Source organism: Festucalex cinctus, chromosome 9 (assembly GCF_051991245.1).
Source record: "Festucalex cinctus isolate MCC-2025b chromosome 9, RoL_Fcin_1.0, whole genome shotgun sequence".
Lineage (NCBI taxonomy): Eukaryota > Metazoa > Chordata > Actinopteri > Syngnathiformes > Syngnathidae > Festucalex > Festucalex cinctus.
This window is the reverse complement of record NC_135419.1, coordinates 19,241,125-19,267,061: the sequence shown is the minus strand read 5'-3', so window position 1 is coordinate 19,267,061 and position 25,937 is coordinate 19,241,125. Positions and strand designations below refer to the sequence as shown.

At 40.2% G+C, this 25,937-nt stretch overlaps 3 protein-coding genes across 11 annotated transcripts in view; all 3 read left to right on the top strand.

Moving 5' to 3' along the window:
• The window catches only part of inppl1b (inositol polyphosphate phosphatase-like 1b), a 30,115-nt gene extending 24,155 nt beyond the window's left edge, over nucleotides 1-5,960 (top strand). For both annotated transcript variants that reach the window (XM_077531143.1, XM_077531144.1), the window contains exons 25-27: nucleotides 533-1,307; nucleotides 3,106-3,221; nucleotides 4,253-5,960. In XM_077531143.1, the coding sequence (XP_077387269.1) occupies nucleotides 533-1,307; nucleotides 3,106-3,221; nucleotides 4,253-4,346 (985 nt within the window). In that variant the 3' untranslated portion in view covers nucleotides 4,347-5,960. The remainder of the gene's footprint in view (nucleotides 1-532; nucleotides 1,308-3,105; nucleotides 3,222-4,252) is intronic.
• A 1,245-nt stretch (nucleotides 5,961-7,205) lies between these two features.
• On the top strand, nucleotides 7,206-18,980 carry LOC144026311 (P2Y purinoceptor 4). 6 transcript variants are annotated; one of them, XR_013285102.1, is made up of 3 exons: nucleotides 7,206-7,361; nucleotides 13,821-14,221; nucleotides 14,869-16,745. XR_013285102.1 is itself a non-coding variant. In XM_077532903.1 (2 exons), exon 2 carries the CDS (start codon nucleotides 9,563-9,565, stop codon nucleotides 10,601-10,603), a length of 1,041 nt encoding a protein of 346 aa, XP_077389029.1. In that variant the 5' UTR covers nucleotides 7,206-7,361; nucleotides 9,496-9,562; the 3' UTR covers nucleotides 10,604-13,250. The 6 variants fall into 6 exon arrangements, 1 of the variants encoding a protein (XP_077389029.1); XR_013285101.1 differs by lacking the exon at nucleotides 7,206-7,361 and adding an exon at nucleotides 18,836-18,980 and having other exon boundaries at nucleotides 13,705-14,221; nucleotides 14,869-14,963; XR_013285099.1 differs by lacking the exon at nucleotides 7,206-7,361 and having other exon boundaries at nucleotides 13,705-14,008; nucleotides 14,869-14,963; nucleotides 15,032-16,745.
• A 58-nt stretch (nucleotides 18,981-19,038) lies between these two features.
• Nucleotides 19,039-25,937, top strand: part of sox3 (SRY-box transcription factor 3) — a 31,520-nt gene continuing 24,621 nt past the window's right edge. For all 3 annotated transcript variants that reach the window (XR_013285019.1, XR_013285020.1, XM_077532447.1), the window contains exons 1-2: nucleotides 19,039-19,154; nucleotides 25,317-25,504. The gene's annotated coding sequence lies outside the window, so the exon portion shown is untranslated. The remainder of the gene's footprint in view (nucleotides 19,155-25,316; nucleotides 25,505-25,937) is intronic.

Below are 25,937 nucleotides of genomic sequence, written 5' to 3'. Positions count from 1 at the left end.
AATTCATTAGCCTTTGGGGATGATTTTAAATGTGATTTTTAAGTAGATTTATTTCAATATTGACCTGAAAAAGGACATTTGAAAGTGTCACACAGAAGTGACATCATCTCGCAGCAGTCAAAAGAAAAGCAGATGACGTCTTTACATGTCAGATTTTGTTTTTACACAATGGGGGCCAAATATTGCACAGTAATACATTTAAAAAACTAAAACTAATACTGAAACTAACTAAAACTAAACTCGAACTAAGCATTTATTACATAACTAAAACAAATAAAATCTAACAGAACCACCCTGAAACTTAATTAAAAGTAACTAAATTCAAAAAACAATATTCAAAACAAAATCAAAACTAACTAAAATGAAAAATTCCAAAACTATAATAACCCTGGTCATGAGTGAACAATAGATGCCAAGATTGCCAATTTAATTTGAAAAACCTCCATAAAAATCCCAAGCCATGTTATGAAGGAAGTGCTAAGTTCCCTTGAACAGGAAGCTACTTGACTTGAATGTTCCTCACGTGTTGCAGGTTGTTGGCAGCCGCCCCTCCCAAGCCCACCCCAAGCAGCTACACCAACCCGGCCTACTTCATCTTGGAGGGCGTGTCGGTGGTCCGCGGCGTCGAGGAGGCTCTCCCCCGGCGAAAGGACCCGCAGGTGATCTGGGCCGGGAACGAGGCCCTGCAGCTCCCCAAAATCTCAGGCAGGCACGTCTTCAGCACACGACCTTGCCGCCGATCGGACTTCACCGAGATCGAAATTCCCGCCGTCCTTCCCCAGTACATCGCCTCCACTCAACTTCACACGCCCCCCCAAGCCAACTCCGCCTACGAGCTTTTTCCCTCCAAGAAGCCTTCTCCTATATCGCCGCCCTCCAGTAAAAGCACCTCCCAGTGTCAGGAGCCGAAATACCACCCGAAAAACGTTTGCCACGACTCCGCGTTGCCGGAGAAGAACCTGAGGAACCTGTACATGAATCAGTCGGCGATCATGCGGCAAAAAGCCAGGCGGGATCTCCCGGAGAGGACCGATCCCATCAGGAAAACAAAAGCCCCTCCCGTTTTCCAATTCACCCCCGTTCCGGTTCCTTTGGGACACTGTCGGCCTGCTCCTTGGGTGGCCGAGCAGCAGCAACCCGGGCGGACGGGAGACAATTCGCTCACCGCTTTACAGATTGCCAAGTCGCTCAGTGAAGTCGACTTCTTCCCCTCAAAGCAGGCCACGCCTTCCTATCCGAGCCAGAGGCCCGCCTACAGGAATGGGCCTGTCTTGCAGACTGAGCGGCGCCACAGCTGGGAGAATGAGGTACTACTCTTTGTAGATTGTTTCCGTATTTCTTCTAGGGATGCTAGGCAATTAACATTTTTAATCATATGACTTCAATAGTTAACTCACGATTAATCGCAAATGTTATATCTGTTCTAAAAGTGTTTAGTAGGGATGTAGCGATGTCCAAACATCACGATACAATATCGCAATATGAAGGTCACGATACGATAATGATCACGATATTGTGGGGAGGTTGGCGATACAAAAAAAGGTCACAATATTGTTAAAAAAAACAAAAAACAAAAACCTCATACCTTAAAAAAAAACCCAAAAAAACCTGGCGCTCGAGAGGGAAGAAATAGAAGCACAATATTGTGCTGTTGTACATTACCGTAATACATATAAACAACCTCCAATCTCTAATACACTTTAATACCGAGGCACTGACTAATGCAAACACATTGAGTTCCTTCACATACTGGCTCGGTATACAAGCATATTACTTATTATTTATCTAACCATTAGCGTGGATTTTAAACATAGAAGGGCCAAAACATGCCTTGTGAAAATGAAACTGCACTAAAAAAAAAGAAAAAAAAAAGGCTTGCCACCAGAGGGTGCTAGAACTGCACAAATGGAAATCAGCCTGAGTTTTTTTTTAAACAGATGCTGCTTTTATCGTGACATGAAAACGACGATATTGTGGCAGTTTTAATATCGTGATATCACGATATTGCCATTATCGTTACATCCCTAGTTTTTATACTCGTGTTTGCATAAAAGTGGGGAAAAAAATGTTAGACCAATAGAAATATGACTTCATCTTTTAGTCAGTGGTACGTTATTTAATGATAACGATGGAGTTTAACCGCCTTAAAATAATGTATAAAGCCCATCATGAAATTTTATCAGTCAATATATAAATCAAATTTATAAAAAGTGAGTTTAAATTAAGAGGAACAGACATTTTTTTCCAAACCTAAATACAGAACAAAACAAACAGAACGATGTGTTTCAATTCAAGGTGTCAGTCTGTGGAACAATTTGGATTGTAAAACTGTAAACTTGTAAATCTTCTCAGTCTATTTGTATTTAAAAAAAAATGTATAAAACGAAAGTTACGGATAAGGGGAATTCCGTGCTGGTCACGGCACCGCCACCTGGCGGTCGAGAGGGACGAAATAGAAGCACAATTACTGCAAATATAGCACAAGGATATGCAGTTGACTTATTTTTGAATTATTCTGTAGTATTGTTACACTGAAAGCGTCTTGACCACTCGCTGTCCAAAAAAAATTAGTGCCCTTAAGGAACTTTAAATTAACTTAAAATTAATGCACTAAGTTGGCACCCCTAATTTCTTCTACTTTGACCTAGGCCATGAATATCATCAAAATGTATGAATGAGTCATTTTGGGGGGTGATAGACAAAACTACCAGTATTTTATGTAATGATCATTCTTGTTAGGTTTAATTTGGGGATATCAGATCACTTTTTTTGTTTTTTGTTTTTGCACCCAAGTCCGAGTTGGTTTTAAGCATGTTTAAGGGGCAGCATGGCTCAGTGGTAGAGTGGTTTTCTCCCAACCACAGATGTTGTTGGTTTGATTCCCGGCCCTCGTGACCATGCTGAAGTGTCCTTGAGCAAGACACTGAACCCCCCCACCCCACGGTTTCTCCTGATACTGCGCCGTCAGTAGATGAATGCCAAGTCTGCGTGAAACACTTTTAAGTGCCTTTAATAGGTGGGAAAGCAAACCAGAGCATTTAGCAAGTAAGTGACATAACCTTTTTGTAATCCAAACAAACAGGCGTCTGCTTCTCATCTACGCAGGTTTCTGTGCTCCAAGGTGCTCCAGAGACCGTCTGTGAGCTCCTGAGTGTCCTGGGCCTTCAGAAATACTCCCTGGCACTCAGTCTCAACGGCTGGGATGATCTGGATTACTTCAGGTAACGCTGCGACTTCGCTTTCACTCAAGCAGCGAACGTTTCACAGCAGCCACGTTTACCACTAAGTCATACAGCTCATAAATCATCATTAATGTTAATGGTAAGAGGTGGGATGACATCACACATTTATCAGTCTTCAGTCCAAAGTAGTTAATTTTAGCCACCATCTTTAAATTTAGTCTCAGTTTTAGCCCAATTTCAATCACGCTTGTTAGTTTTTAATCATAGTTATTCAACCTCATCCCATTTTTATAAATTGAGCATTTTAGTCTTTATTTTAGTCCAAGAAAACATCATTTTATTCGTCTAGTCAACAAAAACTGTCAACATTTTAGTCTTTTTTTTTATTTATTTTTTTTTAGTCAGAACAATCATTTAAAACCCCTGGGCAGTATCTTATTTTGAAATGACTTGGTCAGAACCATCAAAAAGCCGAAAACGGGTCACAATAATGCCTAAGGGTTCGGATCTAAAACTATTTCATGTCAAATTTGATCTCTTTTTGATGCAGAGACAATATTTTACAAAATCATATTTTTCGTCTCATTTTTGTTCCTGAACTAAAATGTCCATAAATTTTAGTCCTGTTTTTATGAAGTTAAGTACATTTTTGTCTCATCTCCATTAGTCGATGGAAATGCATTCTGATTTAGTCCCAGTTATTATTTATTAATGAGGGTTTTAGTCTAGTCTAGTCTAGTTTTAGGCTGGTGAAAAATGTGTGTTGATGAATTTATTTTTGCTTAGTTTGCGTTGACGAAATGAACACTTGTCCAAAACAAGTCTAAAGTTAGTTTGGTAAAAATCGAGCAAGTCAAGATGAGTCCTGAGTAAATTTCAAGCGAGTTGAGTCAAGTCACGACTTGTTTTAAGAAAGCCACTTTGCGCTCAGCATTTCTATTTGCTTGTTGTCTTTGGTTAGTGTTAGCAATTGTTTTTGATGGCGTTGGGGGGGTAGTATAGTGCAGGTCTGCTTTGTGTACGTTATTGTTTCCAAAGTGCCACATTAGAAGCATTTGTCCCCTCCACAGCGGCATCACGGAAGACGACCTGCGCGCCGCAGGAGTGACCAACTCGTCCCACCGGCGCAGGATCTTGGAGAACCTGCCCAGGAACTGGAACTGACATTCACTCAAATAGAAAAAGTAGAAAAAAAGAACAAAAAACATTGGGCCAAAAGGACGACATCAGTCAGGTTTCATTTCAGCACTTCACTTGTTGAGTGAGCTTCAACTTTTCAGGGATTTTGTTTTGACTTGATGTTAATGCCTCCATCCATCCAACATGAGTTTTTTCCAAGTACATCTTGATTTTCACAAGTGTGCCGTGTGCAATTTCAGGATCAGCTTTTCAGCAAGCAAAAGCGTTGAAGCAACAAGCCAATGAAAAGTCATCTGCTCACAATCCATTTTTTCTTTCATCGCTCTACTTGTGTTCCTTGCTTCACGTCGGTGATCACTTTGTGCTATTTTTTTTTTCTTGACCGGATCAGAACTCGGTCAGGTTTGGTATCTCCCACTTTGTCATCAACGGCTCCTATCTCAATCGCTTCGGTAAGTCAAACGAGGCAAAATTTGACCAAAATGTGATTCAAGATCAAAGAATTCGGAATATGATCGAAAACAGGCGGGTATAAAAAAAAAAAAAAGTTGTCTTAATCGCACTTGTCTTCCAATCTGTATTTTTCCACAGTTTTTCTTTTACTTGAGCTTTTGCTGTGTGTGAATGCTAATAAAATCACAACAATGACTGTGATAATACGCCTGAGGAAAATGCTAACATTGATGCCACCAAAATATGTGGTTGGCTACCTTTTGTTGTGTTAATAGTGACTGGTAACAAAGCCAAAATGCTACTTTAAAATATTATATGGTAAAAATGTTTATGGTGAATTTTAACCTCTTTTTAGTGCATTACAGTGTTCCCTTGCTATTTGAGGGGGATGAGAGCCATCACAACTTGTTGAAATCTGAAAGTAATTGACTATGCCACAAGATGGCGGCCAGGCACGAGCCATGCCGAATTGAAGCTCCTCAACTCATTTCACCGTCGTTCCTTGGCACGAGATGGTTCCAAAACGAATGGAGGATAGGTTCCAAAATATGAAATCTAACAAGAAGTTCAATTACGGTAATTTGCAAATCGAATCGCGTTTATGTGGGGGAATACTGTACCTTTTTAATTGAGTTTGTTTAAAGTCGTAATGAATCAAAAGTTAAATGGATTGTTGGACTTCCAAGTGCCCAGTGTGTACTCATTGCAAAATGGGAACGATGTACAAATAATATGAATTATTGTTTGCAGGTGTCCTCCATTTAGTCTGCATTATCGGAAGGCAAAGTGTTTATTATTCATCAACACTTTCCCCACTGAGCGTACGGTTTATTGCATCTGATCCGAGCTTGTAAAAGGCCCCAAATAAACCTGTAAGAGTGGAATTGAATCCATACTGTACATACGTGGTCAAGTTGATTTTCAGCTGTTTACCGTCTCGTGCTCTTTTTCTATCGTGTCACTTAATCAGCACTCGTGTCCGCTTGTCTGTCCACAAGTAAAAGTGCATTTGATGACCTTCAGCAAGCAATCCCATTTGAGTTGACCAGTAGGGGCAGAAGATGATAATATTTCTTTCGTTTGAGTGAGCAAAGTACACAATCGCACAGCGCCAGGCAACACACCCTGACTCAATTTGATAAATGTTCGTTTCATTTTTTTCCCCATCTGGCTGCAAAATAAAACCTTCCCACGTTAACCCTCGACACATTCCCAGTGTGACAGTGACAGTCTGTGTGCATTTTGCTGCTGTAGTTACTGATTAAGGCACAGCCAAACAATTCTTGTCTGTTTACTGACCTCTAGATGCTTTGTCCATGATGTCATCACCTGGACACGATTTGTTGGCAGCACATACACGAAAAGGGGGGAAAAACAAATATTTCCTCTTATCACTGTTTTTGTTAACCTGTGCAGTACCACATACTGTGTACACACTAGAGACACTTAGGTACCCCTCAACCTACAGTCTGATTTGAAATAAGATAGTCGGGCTCAATTTTGGTTGACATTTATCCTTGTCATCTCATGTGGGACACCTGAAGTTTGTGGTACCTTATTAAGAGGAATCTTCCAATCATCATCTTACATTTATGCCTTTACAATCACACGTTACTGTTTCGTGATGAGAACAAAGCAGGTGAAACCAAATGGACTGGCCCCCGAAGGATGTACTTTCCAATCGACTTTAAAGACGGAAATGGTGCAGCTGTTCAAATATATTACTCAACACCTTTGGGGGAGCTGTCTTGGAAGGCGATCAGGAAGGTCGAGTCATACATTTCCCTTGTTGCTTTCGTGTTCCTGTTCAAGTAAATGACCTCTGGACATCATCCCGAAGTTCTATTCTTATGTAGTTTCAATATGTCTGATTGTACTTGGATGCCTCTCTAGCAAGTATTGCTTAATATTTACTATATATGGTTGTAGTTCACACTATGTTGTACAAGGTTTTTTTTTTTTCTAGAGATGGCAATTATGCTCATAAGTGTGCTCTTAAAGAGTTGAATTTAACATCATGCCTGATAATTTGGTCCCACTCAAAAATAGAATAAAACGTTGTCTATGCTATAGTCTAATTTTCCTTTAATTCGCTGTCAAAATTAACTTAATCACAGTATTTGAACTTAGTTACTTAATTGCCAATACTACTTTTAATGGCTCACAACATTACGAGTTAGAAAATATAGTTCTATAAATTGTGTACGTTAATAAAGCAGAATTTGAATGCTTACCTTTAAAATAAATGAATTTAATTGCGTGATATCTTTTGTGTCCATTCAGCAGCACGTTCCCGCGTGAGCGCGCACGGCTCGCTCCTTCCTCTGCAGTAACAAGAGCGCGCATACAAACATCGACCCACCCACCAACCAGCCCGCGGCCACCCCCTCCAGCCCAATAACTTTGCGCCGTGTCTAATGCACTCCAGCCAGCCAGTCAGGCATCCGAACATCAGCTAGTGACTTTGTACGGAACATTTGAAAAGAAGATTATGCCGAGGAGCACCTCAGGGCACCTGTGCGGGTCTCCTTGCAACTTTCCAAGTGGAGAGGACTTGGTGGAAAGCGAGCACCTCCAATTCTGCAGGTACCGACACAAAACAACACAAAACTGCTTCAACGACTCTGTTAGGACACACGCTGTCGGTTCGACTTTTTTTTTTTTTTTTTTTGTCACAATTTGTCATACTCGTGTAGACACGTGGAATGCATGGAGCAATCTGAGTAGTTTTTGGAACATACTACTACTACTACTACTACTAGTTGGACTTTACTTTTCGGCTTTGCACACAGATTTTTAAAAGTACAGTACAACATGGGATACATGGTTCATTGCTGTAAAAGTTGTTCACGAGCAGTTCATTGTTACACTTGCATTCTCAATAAAAACCGAACACAATTAAGAACTGTATTATGATTAATAATATTACTAATGATGTTATTTTTGATTACAAGTACAATGTTTTAGAAACTACTTATTAGATAACGTTGATATTTGACACTTAAATTACTCGAGTTTATGATTAAATATCTCATAATTGTAGGGCCACATTGATAAAAGTGCACGCATGTCCCAAATGTGTTCTTTTAATCACGTGACCGACAACCGCTAGTTGTTCGTCCGCCATGTTGGAGGTAGAGATGGGAGGATATATGCTCGGCTTGAAACAAAAAAAACTAAAAACTAAAAGACCGACTGGAAAACATTTTATGATTGTTTGTTTCACCAAGTAAAAGTCACAAAGTAATGTCAAATAAAGTCAGGTAAGTTGCAATTCTCAAATTGCTATTTGACCTTCATTCTTGTTTACAGATGTACAACAGTACCGAAATAAATACATTAAAATGAATCATGAAAACTCAAACAATGTATATTAACTGAGACTAAAACAAAGGAGACTTTTATTAATTAGTTATTTTTTTAGTTACTTTTATACACAGAAGCTGTTGTTTTAGTTTTCATAAAAAAAAAACAGATATAGAGAGATAGAGGTAGATAGATACAGATAGCTATATAGATATAGTGCTCGTTATCGATCTATATCAACGTTATATATCGATATTGACCAATATATAAATATATCGATATATCGAATGATAGCATACATCGATATCGATATATACTGTATCTCGCTATCCAAGTCGTTATCGACCGATACCGATAAATATCGATCGATAGAGAAATATATCAATGTTGATACATATCGATATGTTGATATATCTTGATATATAGATATGCCTCGGTGTGTGTATATATATCAATCTATAACGATATCGGTATATACCAGACTATATGGATACATGCCGAGTGATATAGATCTAGAGATCTAGATCTCCGCGATGCGGATTGCGATCTATCGATATAGGTATACCGGTGGTATATATCTGTATAATGATACCCACATAGTTATTGATCTACATCGTTATTGACCAATACCAATAAATATCGATCAATATAAAAATATATCGCTTGCTATTGATATCGATATGTTGATATATCTCGATATATCTACCGGTATATAGATATATTTCGGTGTGTGTATATATATATCGGTCTATACCGGACTATATCGATACATACCGAGTGACATAGATCTATATTGACAATGCTGATTGCTATCGATCGATATATAGATATACCGATGCTATGTACCGGCATCGATTGCTTTGACATATCTCGATACCGATATATATCGATCGATATAGACATATCGATATCACTCTATACAGATCTAGATCGATATCGATCTATAACGATATATATTCATCTATATTGATATATAAAGTGATATAGATATATACCGATATTAATATATATATATATATATATATATATATATATATATATATATATGTGTATAGATAGATAGATAGATGTAGTTTTTATAGGCCCTATATATATATATATATTGCCAGGCCTGGTGGGTGTGTAAAATTTCACATGTTTTCATGCATGTTTAGACCATCCAAGAAAAGCATAATTTTTTTTAATAATGAACAGTGCGTTGCCACAGCAACAGATTTTGGAATAAAAAGCTTTGAACTTTTCTAGCCGAAACACCCGCATTTTCAAGACAATCGGATAAAATCTCTAGGAGGACTTCTTTAAAATGAGACTCCTTAAAAGCCCCCAAATTTTATTTTCAGTTATTTAGTGTTTATTTTCATCAACTATAAAAACCTTGGTCCCCGCCAACATTTTCTCCGTGTGCGCACCTCAGAGCCCCCTCGTCCTCGGACGGTTCTCTCAACACCTCCTGACTCGGCTGCGTGAGATCGGCGGTCGCCATGGCAACGTCCCTCCCATCGGAGTCCAACCAATCGGCGGCGGCGCCATCCATCTTCAACGCCAGCTGCCGCTTTGACGAGGAATTCAAATACGTTCTGCTGCCCATCTCCTACTCGCTCGTCTTCGCGGCGGGCTTGGTGCTCAACGCCGCCGCCCTGTGGACCTTCGCCAAAACGCGCCCGTGGAGCCCCAGCGCCGTCTTCATGTTCCACCTGGCGCTGTCCGACCTCCTGTACGTGCTGTCGCTGCCCACGCTCATCTACTACTACGCCAACCGCAGCCACTGGCCCTTCGGCACGGCGGCGTGCAAAACGGTGCGCTTCCTCTTCTACGCCAACCTCTACTGCAGCATCCTGTTGCTCACCTGCATCAGCCTGCAGCGCTACGCGGGCATCTGCCACCCCATGGCGGCGCGCCGCCTGCTCCGGCCGCGCCACGCCCACCTGGCTTGCGCTGGCGTGTGGGCGGCGGTGCTCGTCTGCCTGTTGCCCAACGTGGCCTTCGTCACCACGTCAAGGCGGGGCAACGACACGCTGTGCCACGACACCACCAGCCGGGATTCCTTCGCCGCGTACGTGGACTACAGCTCGGCCGTCACGGCGCTTCTGTTCGCCGCGCCCTTCCTGGTCATCGTGGCGTGCTACTGCCGGATGGCGTGCGCCCTGCGGCGGCCCGGCTTGGCGGGCAAGTCGCGGCGCAAGTCGCTCAGGCTGATCGCGGCGGTGCTGACGGTGTTCGCCGTCAGCTTCGTGCCCTTCCACGTCACGCGCAGCGTCTACTACGCCGCCCGCGTGATGCGGCTGGACTGCCGCACGCTGGATGCCGTCAACTTGGCCTACAAGGTCACCAGGCCGCTCGCCAGCGCCAACAGCTGCATCGACCCCGTTTTGTACTTCCTGGCCGGGGACCGGTACCGCGCCAGGCTGATGTCGGTGCTGACAGGGAGGAGGCGGGGCACCAGGAGTCAAGCGCCGGCCAATAAGAACGCCGGCAGCGTCGCTCTGGATGCGAACGTTGACGTTGAGGAGCAAAAGTTGTAGAAAATTGAATGTTTGCTTTTTGTTTTGCACTGCTTTGATAAATTGCAGTGACCCTAAATGGTTATATAAAAAATATTCTGAATCGACTGGGCTGGGTTAGCTGAGGATTTCGAGCGGATTGGATCCAAGGTTGGATTCATTACTTTTGACCCAACAGATTGCGCTGAAGATCTGAAGCTGGTCGCCATTTTGGTTATTGACATTGAAGTACATTTTGTGTAAACAAAATAACATTCGTGGAAAACTGGTTGGACACCGCTGAAGATAAAGCCTCTTTAGAGTGCCTTGTTGTTGCCCGTGTGTTGGTCACGGAGAGAAATGCAGAAGAGCGGGGTGGGGAATGTCCGATGTGATGGTGTGGACCTGCGCTTGGTGCTGGAGTGGCCAATTAGAATGCCTCATTGTCACGATGACCCATAATACATTGGAGGCTTCAAGTAGGTTTATTTTTGCAGCTCGACTACATACTGTAGTTATGTGTAGGCTTCAGATTGATGCTAGACAAAGTAGCATCCATTTTCCATGTTGGATTAGAAGTATTGACTAACAGTTGATAGTTGAACAGGATGTGATTCCATGCATTCAGTACACAAAATTTGATGTTTTTAATGATTCAAATTTGGCAGAGTTGGATGTAATGATAACGGTAATATCTTGATATAATTATTAAAACTGCCGCAATATCGTCCGTCGTCATGTCACGATATAAAAATTTCCATTTGTGCAGTTCTAGCACCCTCTGGTGGTGTTTTTTGAGTGTGGTTTAATTTTCATAAGGGATGTTTTGGCCCTTCTATGTTTCAAATCCACGCTAATGGTCAGATGAACAAAATATTCTTGTGAATCGAGTCAATATGTGGAGGAAGTGCATCAATATGAAATCTTATTAGAGATTATAAGTTGTTTATATGCATTGCTGTTATGTACAAAATCATAATATTGCTGGTTTTTTTTTAGTATGAGCTCTTTTTTACAATATTGTATCCTTTTATTATATCGCCAACCTCCCCGCACTTTCGTGATAATTATTGTATTGTGATGTTTGGATATAGTTGCTAAACACTCTTATCTGTGTTGTTAAATTTACAATTACATTATTGATCACTTATTTTAACTTTACAAGACTTCAACAAAACATTTTATCGACTAAAATAAAATGGAAAAACAAGAAGTAAAAAAACACAACAACAGTTAATTCGCCATGTTGAGAGTTCACAAACTAAAACTCTCATTTAGCAAAAAATGTCCTTCACTTTTTGTTTTAGTGAATTATTTTCATCATTTACTCGGGTTAATCAGCAATGATTTATTTTGGCCATGCCAGTTTTTACGTTTGATTCTCCATAAATCCGATCTTGGTTTCTCGTACTTTTCCACGTTCTTTTAGCTAAATACTACAAACTAAAAGGCGGCAGCAGGAAGCTCAATATTAAGCTTGCTGTTGAATGAAAACCTCCATGACCACATGAGTAAGAACATGAATCCCTTTGTAATGACGTCCTTATTCGTAGTGGAACTCGCGTTGCAAGTGTCCCTAATATTGTGACCTGTGAAGTGCACAGCTGCCAGCTGTTTTTGTCTTTCACTTTGACATCTGTTGATTTGCTCTCATGGCGTGGAGGAGCGCAAACGGTGGGCGGGGGTGCAAGATGGAGGATCTGGAAGTGACTCCTCCAAAACCTCCTCCACACAATTCCTTTATTAGCTTTGGGACTTGGGAAAGCAGGCCTGAAACTTTTGTCAGTGTTGGGCCACTGCCTACAAATATGTTGAACTGATGTTTATATGCTGTAAAAGAAGCATAAAACAAAAAGGGAAATCTTACAAATCTGAGGGACAGAAACAGATTTGAAGGTGATCTGAAGGATGGAAAACAAAACAACCGCACTTGTGTCCACTTTTCAAATTCGTTGACTGACACTTTTTCTGGACTGGCGTGACATCACATATCCCAAGACATTTTCTCAAATGATCATTTCTGACTCCAAAATTGATGATCCAAAATTCCATGCCAGACAATATATCTTGTCTGCATTAATTCCCGTGGGACACGCTCCACTTTTTCAAATACCCCTCAGCAAGAATAGAGCATCTGCGCCCCCTTGTGGTGTGATGACTAAGTACATTTGTGTTACCTGAATTATTAGGTGTTTTTTTTGTTTTTTGTTTTTTTTTAATGGTGAACGACTCAGTAGTTGGGTGTAATGTTTATTTTTTTCTTTTACCATTTGAGTTCGAACTTAAATGCAAGTTTTTTTCATTGATGCCTGTTTTACTATCAACTTTCTAGCACTATTTTCCCCATCAATAAAAATATTCGAAACAATTCGACATCTTAAATTGAAACTCAAACTTAGATGACACAAAAATCCCTCAAGATAAAACATAATTTTACTCTCTTTTTTTTTTCACCAAAAACAAAAAAATAAATACAATTGTGTGTGTGTGTGGGTGTGTGTGGGTGTGTGTGTGTGGGGGTGTCTATGCTTGACTTAAAGATGTTTCGTTTCATTTCATGAATATTTTGGCTGTTTTTTTATGTTGAAAAATGCCTGTGTTTGAAATTTGATAGTTAATAATAAAAACACGTGTTAAAACTTAGATGGTTCAAATATATTGCCACAGTGTGACTTGTCAACTTGCAGTTATTTTTATAAGTTAAACCGTATGTGCTCCTCCGAGCACACTTTTTTTTCCCTAAGGTACACATTCTCTATGTGCTCACTTTTATGTAGCTGGCTAAAACATGTAGAGTTAGGAACGCTACGAGGCTGAACCTTGCTTTCTTTATTGTCGTTTGACATTGCTGGGCAGAGAGCCATGCCGCCATTGACGTGACGTCACTACGCACTGAATGTGTTGCGACGTAAATAACACAATAATGACGTTGTTTCTACAAAATGTATTCAACTGGAAATGATTTTTGAAAAATGAATCTCAAACGTATGTTAGTAACAACCAAATAAATAATACAGAGCAAACTTGTCATGAGTCGGGGTTCCTATAGCAACGACACTTAACATAAACATTACGTTACGCCATTTTGTAGGGGAGCGAGAACTCAAAATTACCCACAATGCACTCTCAAAAAGTAATGAACATCGATGTTCCTGACTTTGAAATGATTTATTCAAAGCTTTGGGGAGCTTTTGTAATACGACACGTTTCGCAATCGATACAGTTTGACTAAGATAGAACTTTGGTCTCTCTGCTCTAGTTCTGGCACAAGGAACCTGCACTTGTCCGGCGGACAAGGCGTGTGACTGCGAGACTGGTGACAATGTCGATTTAGATGCTGCGGTACCTGGGGCAACCTACGCATGGTCCAAAGATGGGACGGACTTCACCCCTGCAAAGACAGACCAGAAACTGCCCTTGAACACTTTGAAGCAATCAGAGAGAGGCGTACGTGTACACGGCCACGATAACACCATCAGATGGCAGTCCATCCGAAACCAAGGAGTTCTCCGTCCTTGTTGATGCTGATAAGTTTGCGGGCAATCCGCTCCTATCACTTGTTGCGACCACTCCATTTTGTGGAAAATGCCACGTGGCTGTCAGGACTTGCGTGCCAGCAAATCCAATTTTGTCTGCTCCGATTGGCGAAAGGTCCAAAAAGTAAAGGCAACACTTTTTTTGTTTTTTTTTGACGACTCGCGCTCTCCCCATCTCTTTTCCTGATTTGTTTGAAACGATTGGCAACATTTGAAGGGGTCACGTCAAATTTGAAAAAACGTTTGCAGTTGAGCGTCACCCTTCAGGTTGGCAACTCTTGCTCCTCCCCCCCAAAAAATGGTGACCAGTCAATTGAATCAAGTTGTGTTCTGAATTTCACTTGTTGAAATGTGATTTTGTTCCATGAAACGTCACTAAGGGGCAAAAAGACAAAAAAGTTTTTGCTTGACTTTTTCTTGCATATATTTATGAGAGTTGCCACAAGATGGCGCCAGAGCGCCACATTTGGTTTTGACAGTGCTCTGGTGCGACCTTGTGGCCTCAAGTGAACTGCAAGTCGTCTTCCGTTTGGACTACGGAACAAACAAAATTGGGACGTCAACAAAACAAAAAGAAGCTTTTTGCTCGCGAGTGTGCTCACTCGTCAGTTCCGCACGTGTACTTTGTTGAAGTCCTTTTGAGTAACTGTACTTGTCCTCGAGTAGTGAGTGCGAGCACCACCTTTGACACTTGTGTGTTTTTGTCAGTCAAGTACAAATGAGGCAAATGTTTGACGCCGGCGTCTTTTTTTGTGGCCTCCCAACAATCAGGCAGCCTTGCCGCGTCGCCCTCCGTCCCGCTGCTGCTGATGACCGGCCTGCTTCAGCTCTTCATCTACTGGATGTTGTAGCTCCACCTACTGGAGGTGAGTCGCCCACCCACCACCGTCGCCGCCATTTTGCAAGCAAAAAGTGTCTGCTTTTCCTCCTCAAGTGCCCCAGGCCGAGTGTCACCATCAACACCAACGCCAGCCGGCATTTTTTCTTTTTTCTTTTTTTTTTGAGCAGCAAACAAAAAGCAATAAAAAAAATATTACACAATACACAAAATCCAAAAATAGAATAGCATACCCCCCAAAAAAAACACGTGGGGTGGCAGGAGATTTGAGTGTTGCCCGTCTTGCATCGTGGGACCCGAGCGGAGCGGTCAAAGTGACGGATGGCGCAATGATGTCGCTCGCTCGCCGGAGAAGGAATCGAGGAGGAGCTGACGAGAGCCTGCGATGTCCGGACTTAAGAAAGTTTTGCTTGGTCAACTTGAGGGGGGTGTTGTTAGTGAAATGTTGATGGCTTGTGTTGCTTTTGATTTGGATGGAATTGTGTGTAGGGGTGTGCCAAAAAATCGATTCATAAAAGAATCAAATTCTCATTTATTAATCGAATCGAATCGATATTAATATCTAAAAATCGATTTTATTTAAATTAGAAATGAAGAAGGGGAAAAGGCAGTTGTAGCCCACATGCTGTTTTTGTTGAAAAAGGCGCTTACAATCCAAAATTAATAAATATTTAAACAAAAAAAAGACACTTGAATGTCTCTTTGTCATTTTGTCTTGCAAAGCAGACTGGAGTAGATTATAATTTTTTTTTACATATCTGTAAATTGAAACAGAAATCATGTGTCAATCAAATAATTTTGAATCGAAAATCGTTTGAATCGAGAATCGAAAATCGATTCTGAATCGAATCGTAGACCCAAAAATCGTAATCGAATCGTGAGACAGTCAAAGATTTCCAGCCCTCGTGCCTACACTTACATTAAATGTTGCTTTCAGTGTTTTTTTTTTGTTTTTTTTCGTCCCGTCATAGGAAAACCCGTCTTGTATCCACCTTATGCTGCATTCGAGGATGGTCGGAAGCATTCGAGGCGAAAGTGAACAACCAAAATGGCTGATAATGGTAAATTGTTTTTTATTTTGGTTCTTAAAACTCAGTTTTGACCTCCAGCAAACTTACCTTCTTGTAATTTTGCTTCATATATTGTTTTTATCGTATTTCATAAGCATTTTATACAGTTCAGTAGTTCACCGTATAATTTCATGCCGGGAGAGAGCGGCATACTGTCACGTACGGTGCGTTACGTGAAGTAATGTCGAATATTTATGAATGAAGAAAGCTATCTAGTTTTATACTCAAGTAAATTGTTTTACCATTCACGGTCTGTGTTTCTCAACGGGTCGCCATTGTAGAGTGACGTCACTTGTAATCCGTCGGTGAAGTCGGGGTCCTTTTTTTTTTCCGACTTCGCAAGTGGAATTTCCGAGGTACAAACTTCCTGGTTTTGAACTCGGAAAAGGCCGACATCCGACCATCCTCGAATGCAGCATTATTCCTGAGGATGTTTTTTACCGTGTGATTATTATTTTGGTCATTAATAGCATGTTGCAAGAAAGTTTAAGATGTATTGTTTTGGTCCAATTCCTTTACCTTGAACTCATTCGCTCCCAACCATTTTCACAGAAGCAATCCCGTTCGCTCGCTGTTTTACTGGATTTGGACTGATTTTGAAATAATATTCTGTTCTATTGCTATAAAAACATGGAACTTACCAATAGAAAGATTCGAGTCTCTCAAAATAAACAAATTATGTGTTTCCATTTTGCAGCAATTAGCATTCAAATACAGTTTCATCATTACTCACAAGCCTGTTTCTGTTCTGTGGGGGAAACACCTTTTTGCAACATTGCCCTGGTTGATCTATTATACTCTGCTGCCATCTGCTTGCCTATCATTGCTTCAACCTTTATCTGCAGTTCAGAAGCTGACATCCAAACCTTCTGTATGCTCTAGCATAAAAAACAACAATAAATGCATTTTAATATTGCACGTGCACACTAATGGCACTCGTGGGATTTGAATGACTTTAGTATAGTTCATTACAGTGCGTGATTAGATGCATTTGTTTGTTATTTGCTGCCTATGATGACATATGTGATGAGAATACTTTTTTTTTTTCTTTTTTTTTGTCATTGTAGGGACAATTCACAACTTCAGCATGAACCGGTGAATGTTGGATAAATGTGATAAAGGCTGATAATTAGCATTTTCTTTCCATATATATATATATATATATATATATATATATATATATATTCTGCAGACAGCACTGAGAAAAGGATGTGATGTTCTCAGATTTCTGCGCTCAAGGACATGAAGGACTATTATGATCAAAAACTTGATTCGTGACATTTGTAGGAGGAAAAAGACATGTTTCCTTTTTTTTTGTGTGTCCTTGCACAAGTATGAGAAAATAAATTGGCTGCGGGAAGGACGTGTCACACGTCTATTCAGCGCAAATAGCCTCACCTCGCCGCACTGTATTCACCGCAAAAATACGTTTCCATCAGCTTTAAGTCAGGACCTTCAGATGCATTTTCACGTTTTCATGCTATAAGAAATGCCAATAAGTGCCAATTTTGTTTGGGAACGTCATCATAAGAGATGACTTTGTTTTTAATTCTGAATGTGTTGAATGTAAATTGTATGCATTTGTCTATTTTTTATGCAAAAAGTAGGCATCACATGATCATTGCGATCACTACGATGAGATCAATCTAATTTAATGGATGCAGAAATTTAATTGATTAGGTTATTTATCGGAGAGAATATTTTTTTAAACTCATTCACTCACAACCATTTTCACTGAAGCAACTGGCTGTTTTACTGGATTTTGACGGATTTTGCAAGGCCCACAGATTATTGTGTTTGATTGCTATAAAAACATGGAAAAAAAATTAGAGTCTCTTCTCTCATCAGGAACATTTTTTTTTGCAGCAATTAGCATTAAAATATAGCTAGGTTTCATTAATATTCACATTCCTGGTCAAAACACTGACAAAAAGAGCTTTTTGCAACTAGGCCCTGGCTGATCTCTTATACTCTGCTGCCACCTGCTGGCCGTTTTCTGTAATAACTACCATTGCTTTAAGCCACCTCTTCATGTCAGAAGCCGCCTCAAAGCCTTCTGAATGCGTGTGCATAAAAAAAAAAAAGTGTAAATACGTTTTGGGGAATGAAGGACAAAGTATTAAAAATGTTTTGACATGTTTTTGGGGTTTGAATTAGTTAATAAATCTTATTTGATTGCACGGGTAAATGCACTTTGTTTACATATCTGAATGTAAATACTGTCCTCTGCTTTATACTTACACATTGTTTTTAAAAAATAAAGAAAACAAAACTATTTTTGGGGCCAAAACTGAAATTTAAGTTGGAAAAACTCAAAAATATAAATGATAAAGCTAGCAAGTTGTTTGCTACAAATGAGTTTTTTTAATTGGGTTCCAATCAAAGTTGCACAATCAAGCAATAAAGAATAACTTAAAACAACAGCGACAAACGGTCGACAAGAGAACAAAACAAGTGGTACTGCTAATTAACTAAACGAGATGGGCGGAGCCACAGATGAATGGAAGGTAACCGGCAAAAAAAGAAAGAGAAAATCCCAGAAGTACTTAAAGGTACACAAACCTCATTTGAAAGGGAGTTCAATGCTGCATTCGAGGAACGCGGGATGTCGGACTACCCCACTTGGAATCTCCCAGTTTCGGCCTCAAACCATTTGAAGCAAATGTAAACAACAAAGATGGCCGATTATGAAAGATTGTTTGTTGTTGTGGTTGACAAAGTCAGTCAAAATCACATTGGGTTACAGAGTTATTTTATTAGAATAACTAAATTAATGTTAGAATAGATCGTGTTCGTTTTGCCATTCACAGTCTTTCTTTTCTCTCAACAGGATTCGCCATTGTCGAGTGACGTCAGATTTAAACCTGTCGGTGAAGATGGGACACTTTTTCGACTTTGCAACTCAGATTTCCGAGTTCAAAGGGGGCGTTCGCGTGCATACCTCCTGGTATGAAGTCAGAAAAGTCCAACTTTACGCTTTCCTCGAATGCAGCATTAAATATTGGCACTGCTGATTACAAACAGGTGCAAATTGATTGATCGCAGGTGTTACAGTTCAGGGGACTCCGCCCTCCACTCCAACAGGATCGAGTACATAAACGTTACACACTGGCCAGAACACAAGATGTGACGTTGGGCTTCAATTCAAGGTTTTGTCAACTTTTTTTTTTTTATGTGGCAATATTTGTTGTGAAATGTGGAAAAGACTTTCACTAAAATAAAATGTAAAAAAAATAAAAATAATAATAACTAGAGCTGCGAGCAGCTATAAAGGGCCCTCGCAACCTGGGCCACGTTGGGGTACTTGCACGTCGGGGTACTGGCATGTTGGGGTACTGTTTCATAGGAAACCGTCTAAATTGTAAATGTTTTTGCCATGCTTTGTGCTTGCAAAGTTTCATGGAAAGGCCAAAAATGATGCACAATTAACAAAATAAAATCAAAATGGTTTGGCACATGGCTATAGAATAATTTTTGTAGGTATTAGACTGATAGGTGTGCCTCCAAATATTCACACATCTAGCTGAATCATATAATCGTAAATACTTCATAAAAATGTCTAGAGGGCGCTATTGAGCCATTTATTACAAATTGCACAACAAATCTCTAAAATATTCATGTTCTTGAGAGGTCTGATCTGTGTGCAAAGTTTTGAGTTTTCGCTCATGTTTAGACTTTCAAAAAAAAAAAAGTATTTTTCTTTGCAAACAATGCATCGCTAGAGCAAAGGCGTGACAAACAATTTCAATAACTTTTCATCTTAAATATCTTCAGATGAAACACGCCAAAGAATGAAGACGATCTGATAAGTTTTGTAGAAAATATGAGGCCTATAAAAGGCCCCAAAAAATGGCTACAAATAGCAAAGTAAATCAAAATGGCAGACTTCCTGTTTGGTTTAGCATATGGCTTTAGAAACTTTTTTGTCAGTCTTAGGCTGATAGGTATCCCAATTTTTACAAATCTAGCTGAATCATACATTTCCAAAAGCTTCATAAAAATATCTATAAGGCGCTATTGAGCCATTTATTGCAAATTGCACAAGAAATCTCTAAAATATTCATGTTTATGACAAGTCTGATGTGTGTGTAAAGTTTCATGAGTTTTCGCTCGTTTAGACAAAAAAAAAAAAAAAAGCAGCATTTTACTTGGCAAATAATGCATCGCTATGGCAACGGCTTGCGACAAAATAAAAAAAACTTTCGATAACTTTGCATCTTAAACATCTTAAGATGAAACACACCAAGTTGGAAGACAGTCGGATAAATTTCGTAGGAGTTCGTTAAAATGTGACCCCTAAAAAAGGCCTAAATCAAAATGCCGGACTTCCTGTTTGGTTTAGCACATGGTTCCAAGAGACTTTTTTGTACATCGTGGGCTCTTATGTATGCCTGCAAATTATCATAGCGCTAGGTGAAACGTACAACCGGGAATGCTTCGTTAAAGAGGAGTTTTTTTAGCTCAAAATGTGATGCCCGGCCCCTGGGGGACTTCCTGTTGGGTTTAGCACATGGCACCAAGAGACTTTTTTGTACATCCTGGGCTGTTACATATGTCGACAATTTTTCGTCGCTCTAGCTGCTTCGTACAACTGGGAATGCTTCATTAAGAAGGATTTTTTTCCTTTGCAAAAAGTGCACGCCACGACAACAGAGTGTGACGAAATAAAAAACTTTCAATAACTTTTCATTTTCAACATCTTAAGATGAATCACACCAAGTTTGAAGATGATCGGATAAACTCTGTAGGAGGAGTTTGTTAAAATATGACCCCTATGAAATGGCCAAAAAAAATGGCAACACATTCCAAAGTAAATCAAAATGGCGGACGTCCTGTTAGGTTTAGCATATGGTTCAAAAAGAGTTTTTTGTACCTCGAGGGCTGTTATATACCTCTACAAATGTTGGTAACTCTATGTGAAACGTACAGCCGGGTATGCTTTGTTAAAGAGGAGTTTTTTTAGCTCAAAATGTGATGCCCGGCCCCTGGGGGACTTCCTGTTGGGTTTAGCACAGGGCACCAAGAGACTTTTTTTGTACATCTTGGGCTGTTAGATATGTCTACAAATTTTCGTAGCTCTAGCTGCTTCGTACAAATGGGAATGCTTCTTTAAGGATATTTTTTTTCCTTTGCAAACAGTGCATGCCATGACAACAGCGTGCGACGAAATACAAAGCTTTCAATAACTTTTCATCTTCAACATCTTAAGATGAATCACACCAAGTTTGAAGATGATCGGATAAACACTGTAGGAGGAGTTCGTTAAAATAAGACCCCAATGAAATGGCCAAAAAAATGGCAACACGTTCCAAAATAAATCAAAATGGTGGACTTCCTGTCAGGTTTAGCATATGCTTCAAAAAGAGTTTTTTGTAGGTCATAGCCTGTTACATATGTGTACCAATTTTCGTAGCTCTAGATTAAACGTACAACCGGCAATGCTTCGTGAAGTAAGAATTTTTAAACTCTAAATTTGATGCGTCGCCGCCGTCATATAGTATATCAAAAACTTTAGATTTTTTACATTGATGTTGTCCCAGGTGTTGAGATGGTCCATCCCAAGTTTGAAGTCAATCGGGTTAACCGTGTAGGAGAAGCGGGCAAAAGTATGACCCCTGTAAATGTGCAAAACTGGGCCAAAATTGGACATTCAGATGATCATACCTCACTTTCTGTCTATTTTAGGGTACACACATCAAAGAGGTTTTTGTTCATCTGGATGTGCTACGGGTGCCACACAATTTTCGTCGCCATAGGACAATCGTAGCGGGACAGGGATCCGTTTAACCTATGTAGGTGGCGCTATGGAGCCATTTTTCTGTTATCATGTATGGTGACTTTAAAATATCAAATTTTTCGCCAGGCCTGATGTGCGTGTAAAGTTTGGTGAGTTTTCGTTCACGTTTAGCGTCTCAAAAATGCGATTTTTGCGGAGAATAATAATAATCAGAATAATAACTAGAGCTGCGAGCAGCTATAAAGGGCCCTCGCAACCTGGGCCACGTTGGGGTACTTGCACGTCGGGGTACTGGCACGTTGGGGTACTGTCAAATCGGACAAGGACCATCTAAAATGTTTTTGACAAGCTTTGTGAGTGCAAAAGGCCAAAGATGGTGTGCAATTCCCAAAATAAATTCAAAATGGCGGACTTCCTTTTAGGTTTAGCATACGGCTACAGAATACTTTTTGTAGGTCTTAAGCTAATAGGTATGCCTCCCAGTTTTCACAAATCTAGGTCAAGTCATCTTTAGTTGTGTATCGCTTGAATCATACAATTGGAAATGCTCCATAAAAATGCATAGAGGGCGCTATTGAGCACAACGTTGGGTTACTTGCACGTCAGGGTACTGGCACGTTGGGGTACTGTTACATGGAACAAGGACCATTTAAAATGTTAGTTTTTTCCATGCCTTGTCTGTGCAAAGTTTAATGAAAGAGGCCAAAAATGATGTATAATTCCCAAAATAAAATCAAAATAGCGGACTTCCTCTTTGGTTTGGCAAATGGCTACATAATACTTTTTTGTAGGTATTAGGCTGATAGGGGTCTGTCCTAATTTTCACAAATCTAGCAGAATCATACAATCGGAAATACTTCATAAAAATGTCTAGAGGGCGCTATTTATTGCAAATTGCACAATAAATCTCTAAAAATTCATGTTCATGACAAGTCTGATGTGTTTGCAAAGTTTCATAAGTTTTCACACATGTATAGATAAAAAAACAAAGCAGCACTTCACTTGGCAAACTGCATCGCTATAGCAGCAGCGTGCGACAAAATAAAAAACTTTTGATAACTTTGCATCTTAAACATCTTAAGATGAAACACACCAAGTTTGAAGACGGTCGGATGAACTTTGTACGAGGAGTTCGTTAAAATATGACAACTGAAAAAGGCCACAAAAAATGGCAACAAATCCCATCGTAAATCAAAATGGCAGACTTCCTGTTTGGTTTATCACATGGTTCCAAGAGACTTTTTTGTACATCGTGGGCTCTTATGTATGCCTGCAAATTATCATCGCGCTAGGTGAAACGTACAACCGGGAATGCTTCGTTAAAGAGGAGTTTTCTAGCTCAAAATGTGATGCCCGGCCCCTGGGGGACTTCCTGTTGGGTTTAGCACATGGCACCAAGAGACTTTTTTGTACACTGTGGGCTGTTACATATGTCTACAATTTTTTGTAGCTCTAGCTACTTCGTACAACTGGGAATGCTTCATTAAGAGGGATTTTTTTCCTTTGCAAAAAGTGCATGCCACGACAACAGCGTGCGACGAAATAAAGAGCTTTCAATAACTTTTCATCCTCAACATCTTAAGATGAGTCACACCAAGTTTGAAGATGATCGGATAAACTCTGTAGGAGGAGTTCGTTAAAATATGACCCCTATGAAATGGCCCAAAAAATGGCAACACATTCCAAAGTAAATCAAAATGGCGGACGTCCTGTTAGGTTTAGCATATGGTTCAAAAAGAGTTTTTTGTACCTCGAGGGCTGTTATATACCTCTACAAATTTTGGTAACTCTAGGTGAAACGTACAGCCGGGTATGCTTTGTTAAAGAGGAGTTTTTTTAGCTTAAAATGTGATGCCCGGCCCCTGGGGGACTTCCTGTTGGGTTTAGCACAGGGCACCAAGAGACTTTTTTGTACATCTTGGGCTGTTACATATGTCTACAAATTTCCGTAGCTCTAGCTGCTTCGTACAACTGGCAATGCTTCTTTAAGGATTTTTTTTTTCCTTTGCAAACAGTGCATGCCATGACAACAGCGTGCGACGAAATACAAAGCTTTCAATAACTTTTCATCTTCAACATCTTAAGATGAATCACACCAAGTTTGAAGATGATCGGATAAACACTGTAGGAGGAGTTCGTTAAAATAAGACCCCAATGAAATGGCCAAAAAAATGGCAACACGTTCCAAAATAAATCAAAATGGCGGACTTCCTGTGAGGTTTAGCATATGGTTCAAAAAGAGTTTTTTGTAGGTCATAGCCTGTTACATATGTGTACAAATTTTCGTAGCTCTAGATTAAACGTACAACCGGCAATGCTTCATGAAGTAAGAATTTTTAAACTCTAAATTTGATGCGTCGCCGACGTCATATAGTATATCAAAAACTTTAGATTTTTTACAATGATGTTGTCCCAGGTGTTGAGATGGTCCATCCCAAGTTTGAAGTTAATCGGGTTAACCGTGTAGGAGAAGCGGGCAAAAGTATGACCCCTGTAAATGTGCAAAACTGGGCCAAAATTGGACAGTTAGATGATCATACCTCACTTTCTGTCTATTTTAGGGTACACACATCAAAGAGGTTTTTGTTCATCTGGATGTGCTACGGGTGCCACACAATTTTCGTCGCCATAGGACGATCGTAGCGGGACAGGGATCCGTTTAACCTATGTAGGTGGCGCTATGGAGCCATTTTTCTGTTATTATGTATGGCGACTTTAAAATATCAAATTTTTCGCCAGGCCTGATGTGCGTGTAAAGTTTGGTGAGTTTTCGTTCACGTTTAGCGTCTCAAAAATGCGATTGTTTGCGGAGAAGAATAATAATAAGAATAATAATAATAAGAATAATAATAAGAAGAATTCCTACAAAAACAATAGGGCCTCGCAGCGGCACCGCCGCCGCCGCTGCTCGGGCCCTAATAATAGTTTTCCAACTGAAGATATGTTTCTTTGAAATGTTCAATTTACTGTGAGATTCTCATGAATCCAAAAATAATGATAATAATAATTCCTCATTAACTGTTTGCACATTTAAAATCACTTAATTGCTCTTAACTCATTCACTGGCAGCCATTTTCATTGTAGCAACCCCCTTCGCTCCCGGCTGTTTTACTGGATTTTGACTGATTTTGCAAGGCCCACAGCATATTGTGTTCTATTGCTATAAAAACATGGAACCTATCAAAAAAAAAAAGATTAGTACGTGACTCTTTCATCAGGAAAAAAAAGTATATTTCTATTTCTATTATATTTTTCAAACAAAATGGCGCTGGTCATTTCACTAATGGTTATTTTATGACAAAAAGTGATTGTATTTTTTTGGGAACTGCAAACTCAGCAATGCATTTATTGAACTGACAGCACCCCCCTCTTTTTTTTTCTTTTTTTTTGTTTGTTAAGAATCTCTTCAAATTGTATGTTTACTTTAGAAATCAGGTCATCATATTAATAAAAGTGACCTGTAATGATAGTGAACAGCCCACACACCTTGGCCTTAAGTGACGCATTTATTGGACATTTTCCTCTCTTTTTATTTTTTTGTGTTTCTTTCTTTCTTCTCCCCTCTCCTCTCCAGGGTTGAGGCGGATGAGACGAAGCATCTCAAGGACGCCGGGAGCGCGGCTGAATGCGGCGGCGGCGACGGAGTGCAAGGAGTGACACGGCGAGGAGGGAAGTTCATTATCCGGCTGAAAAGGGAAAGCAATGGCTTTCGGCGTCGCCACGGCAACGGGCCTGTCTTTTGCCGTCGGCCCCCGTGATAAGGTACTTCACGGCATTAAGCGCAATTATCGCGAGGTAAAAGGGGAAATATTGCTTCCCATTGAGAGCAGATGTTGGGGATTGATTGGCGTGGCCCGTTCTCCGCAAAGTCTTTCACCCCCGGCGACATTCGCTGTCACCTTTTGAGGGAATGTGATGGGCTTGGAGGGGCTGTTTGTCGCACAGGCGAGCGTGACACTCGCCGCCGCCTCTGCTGCTTGCGTTTTTTTTGTGTTTTTTTTTTGCTTCGGTTCCAAACTGCTTGTGGGAGCCCGAGTGCGAAAAAGCCGCCTGACTCGAGAGAGAGAGAGAGAGAGAGAAAACTCAAAAGTAAAAGAAGTATTCGGGTGAAGTGGGGCAAACAGAGAATGGGCAGACCGCCACCAAAGTGCAAACAACTGCAGGCAAGGATATGATTAACTCCGTGTCTAAATAA

Excerpts from the sequence above, each read along its gene's own strand:
- LOC144026311 (XM_077532903.1), top strand. The coding sequence starts at position 9,563 with ATGGCAACGTCCCTCCCATCGGAGTCCAACCAATCGGCGGCGGCGCCA.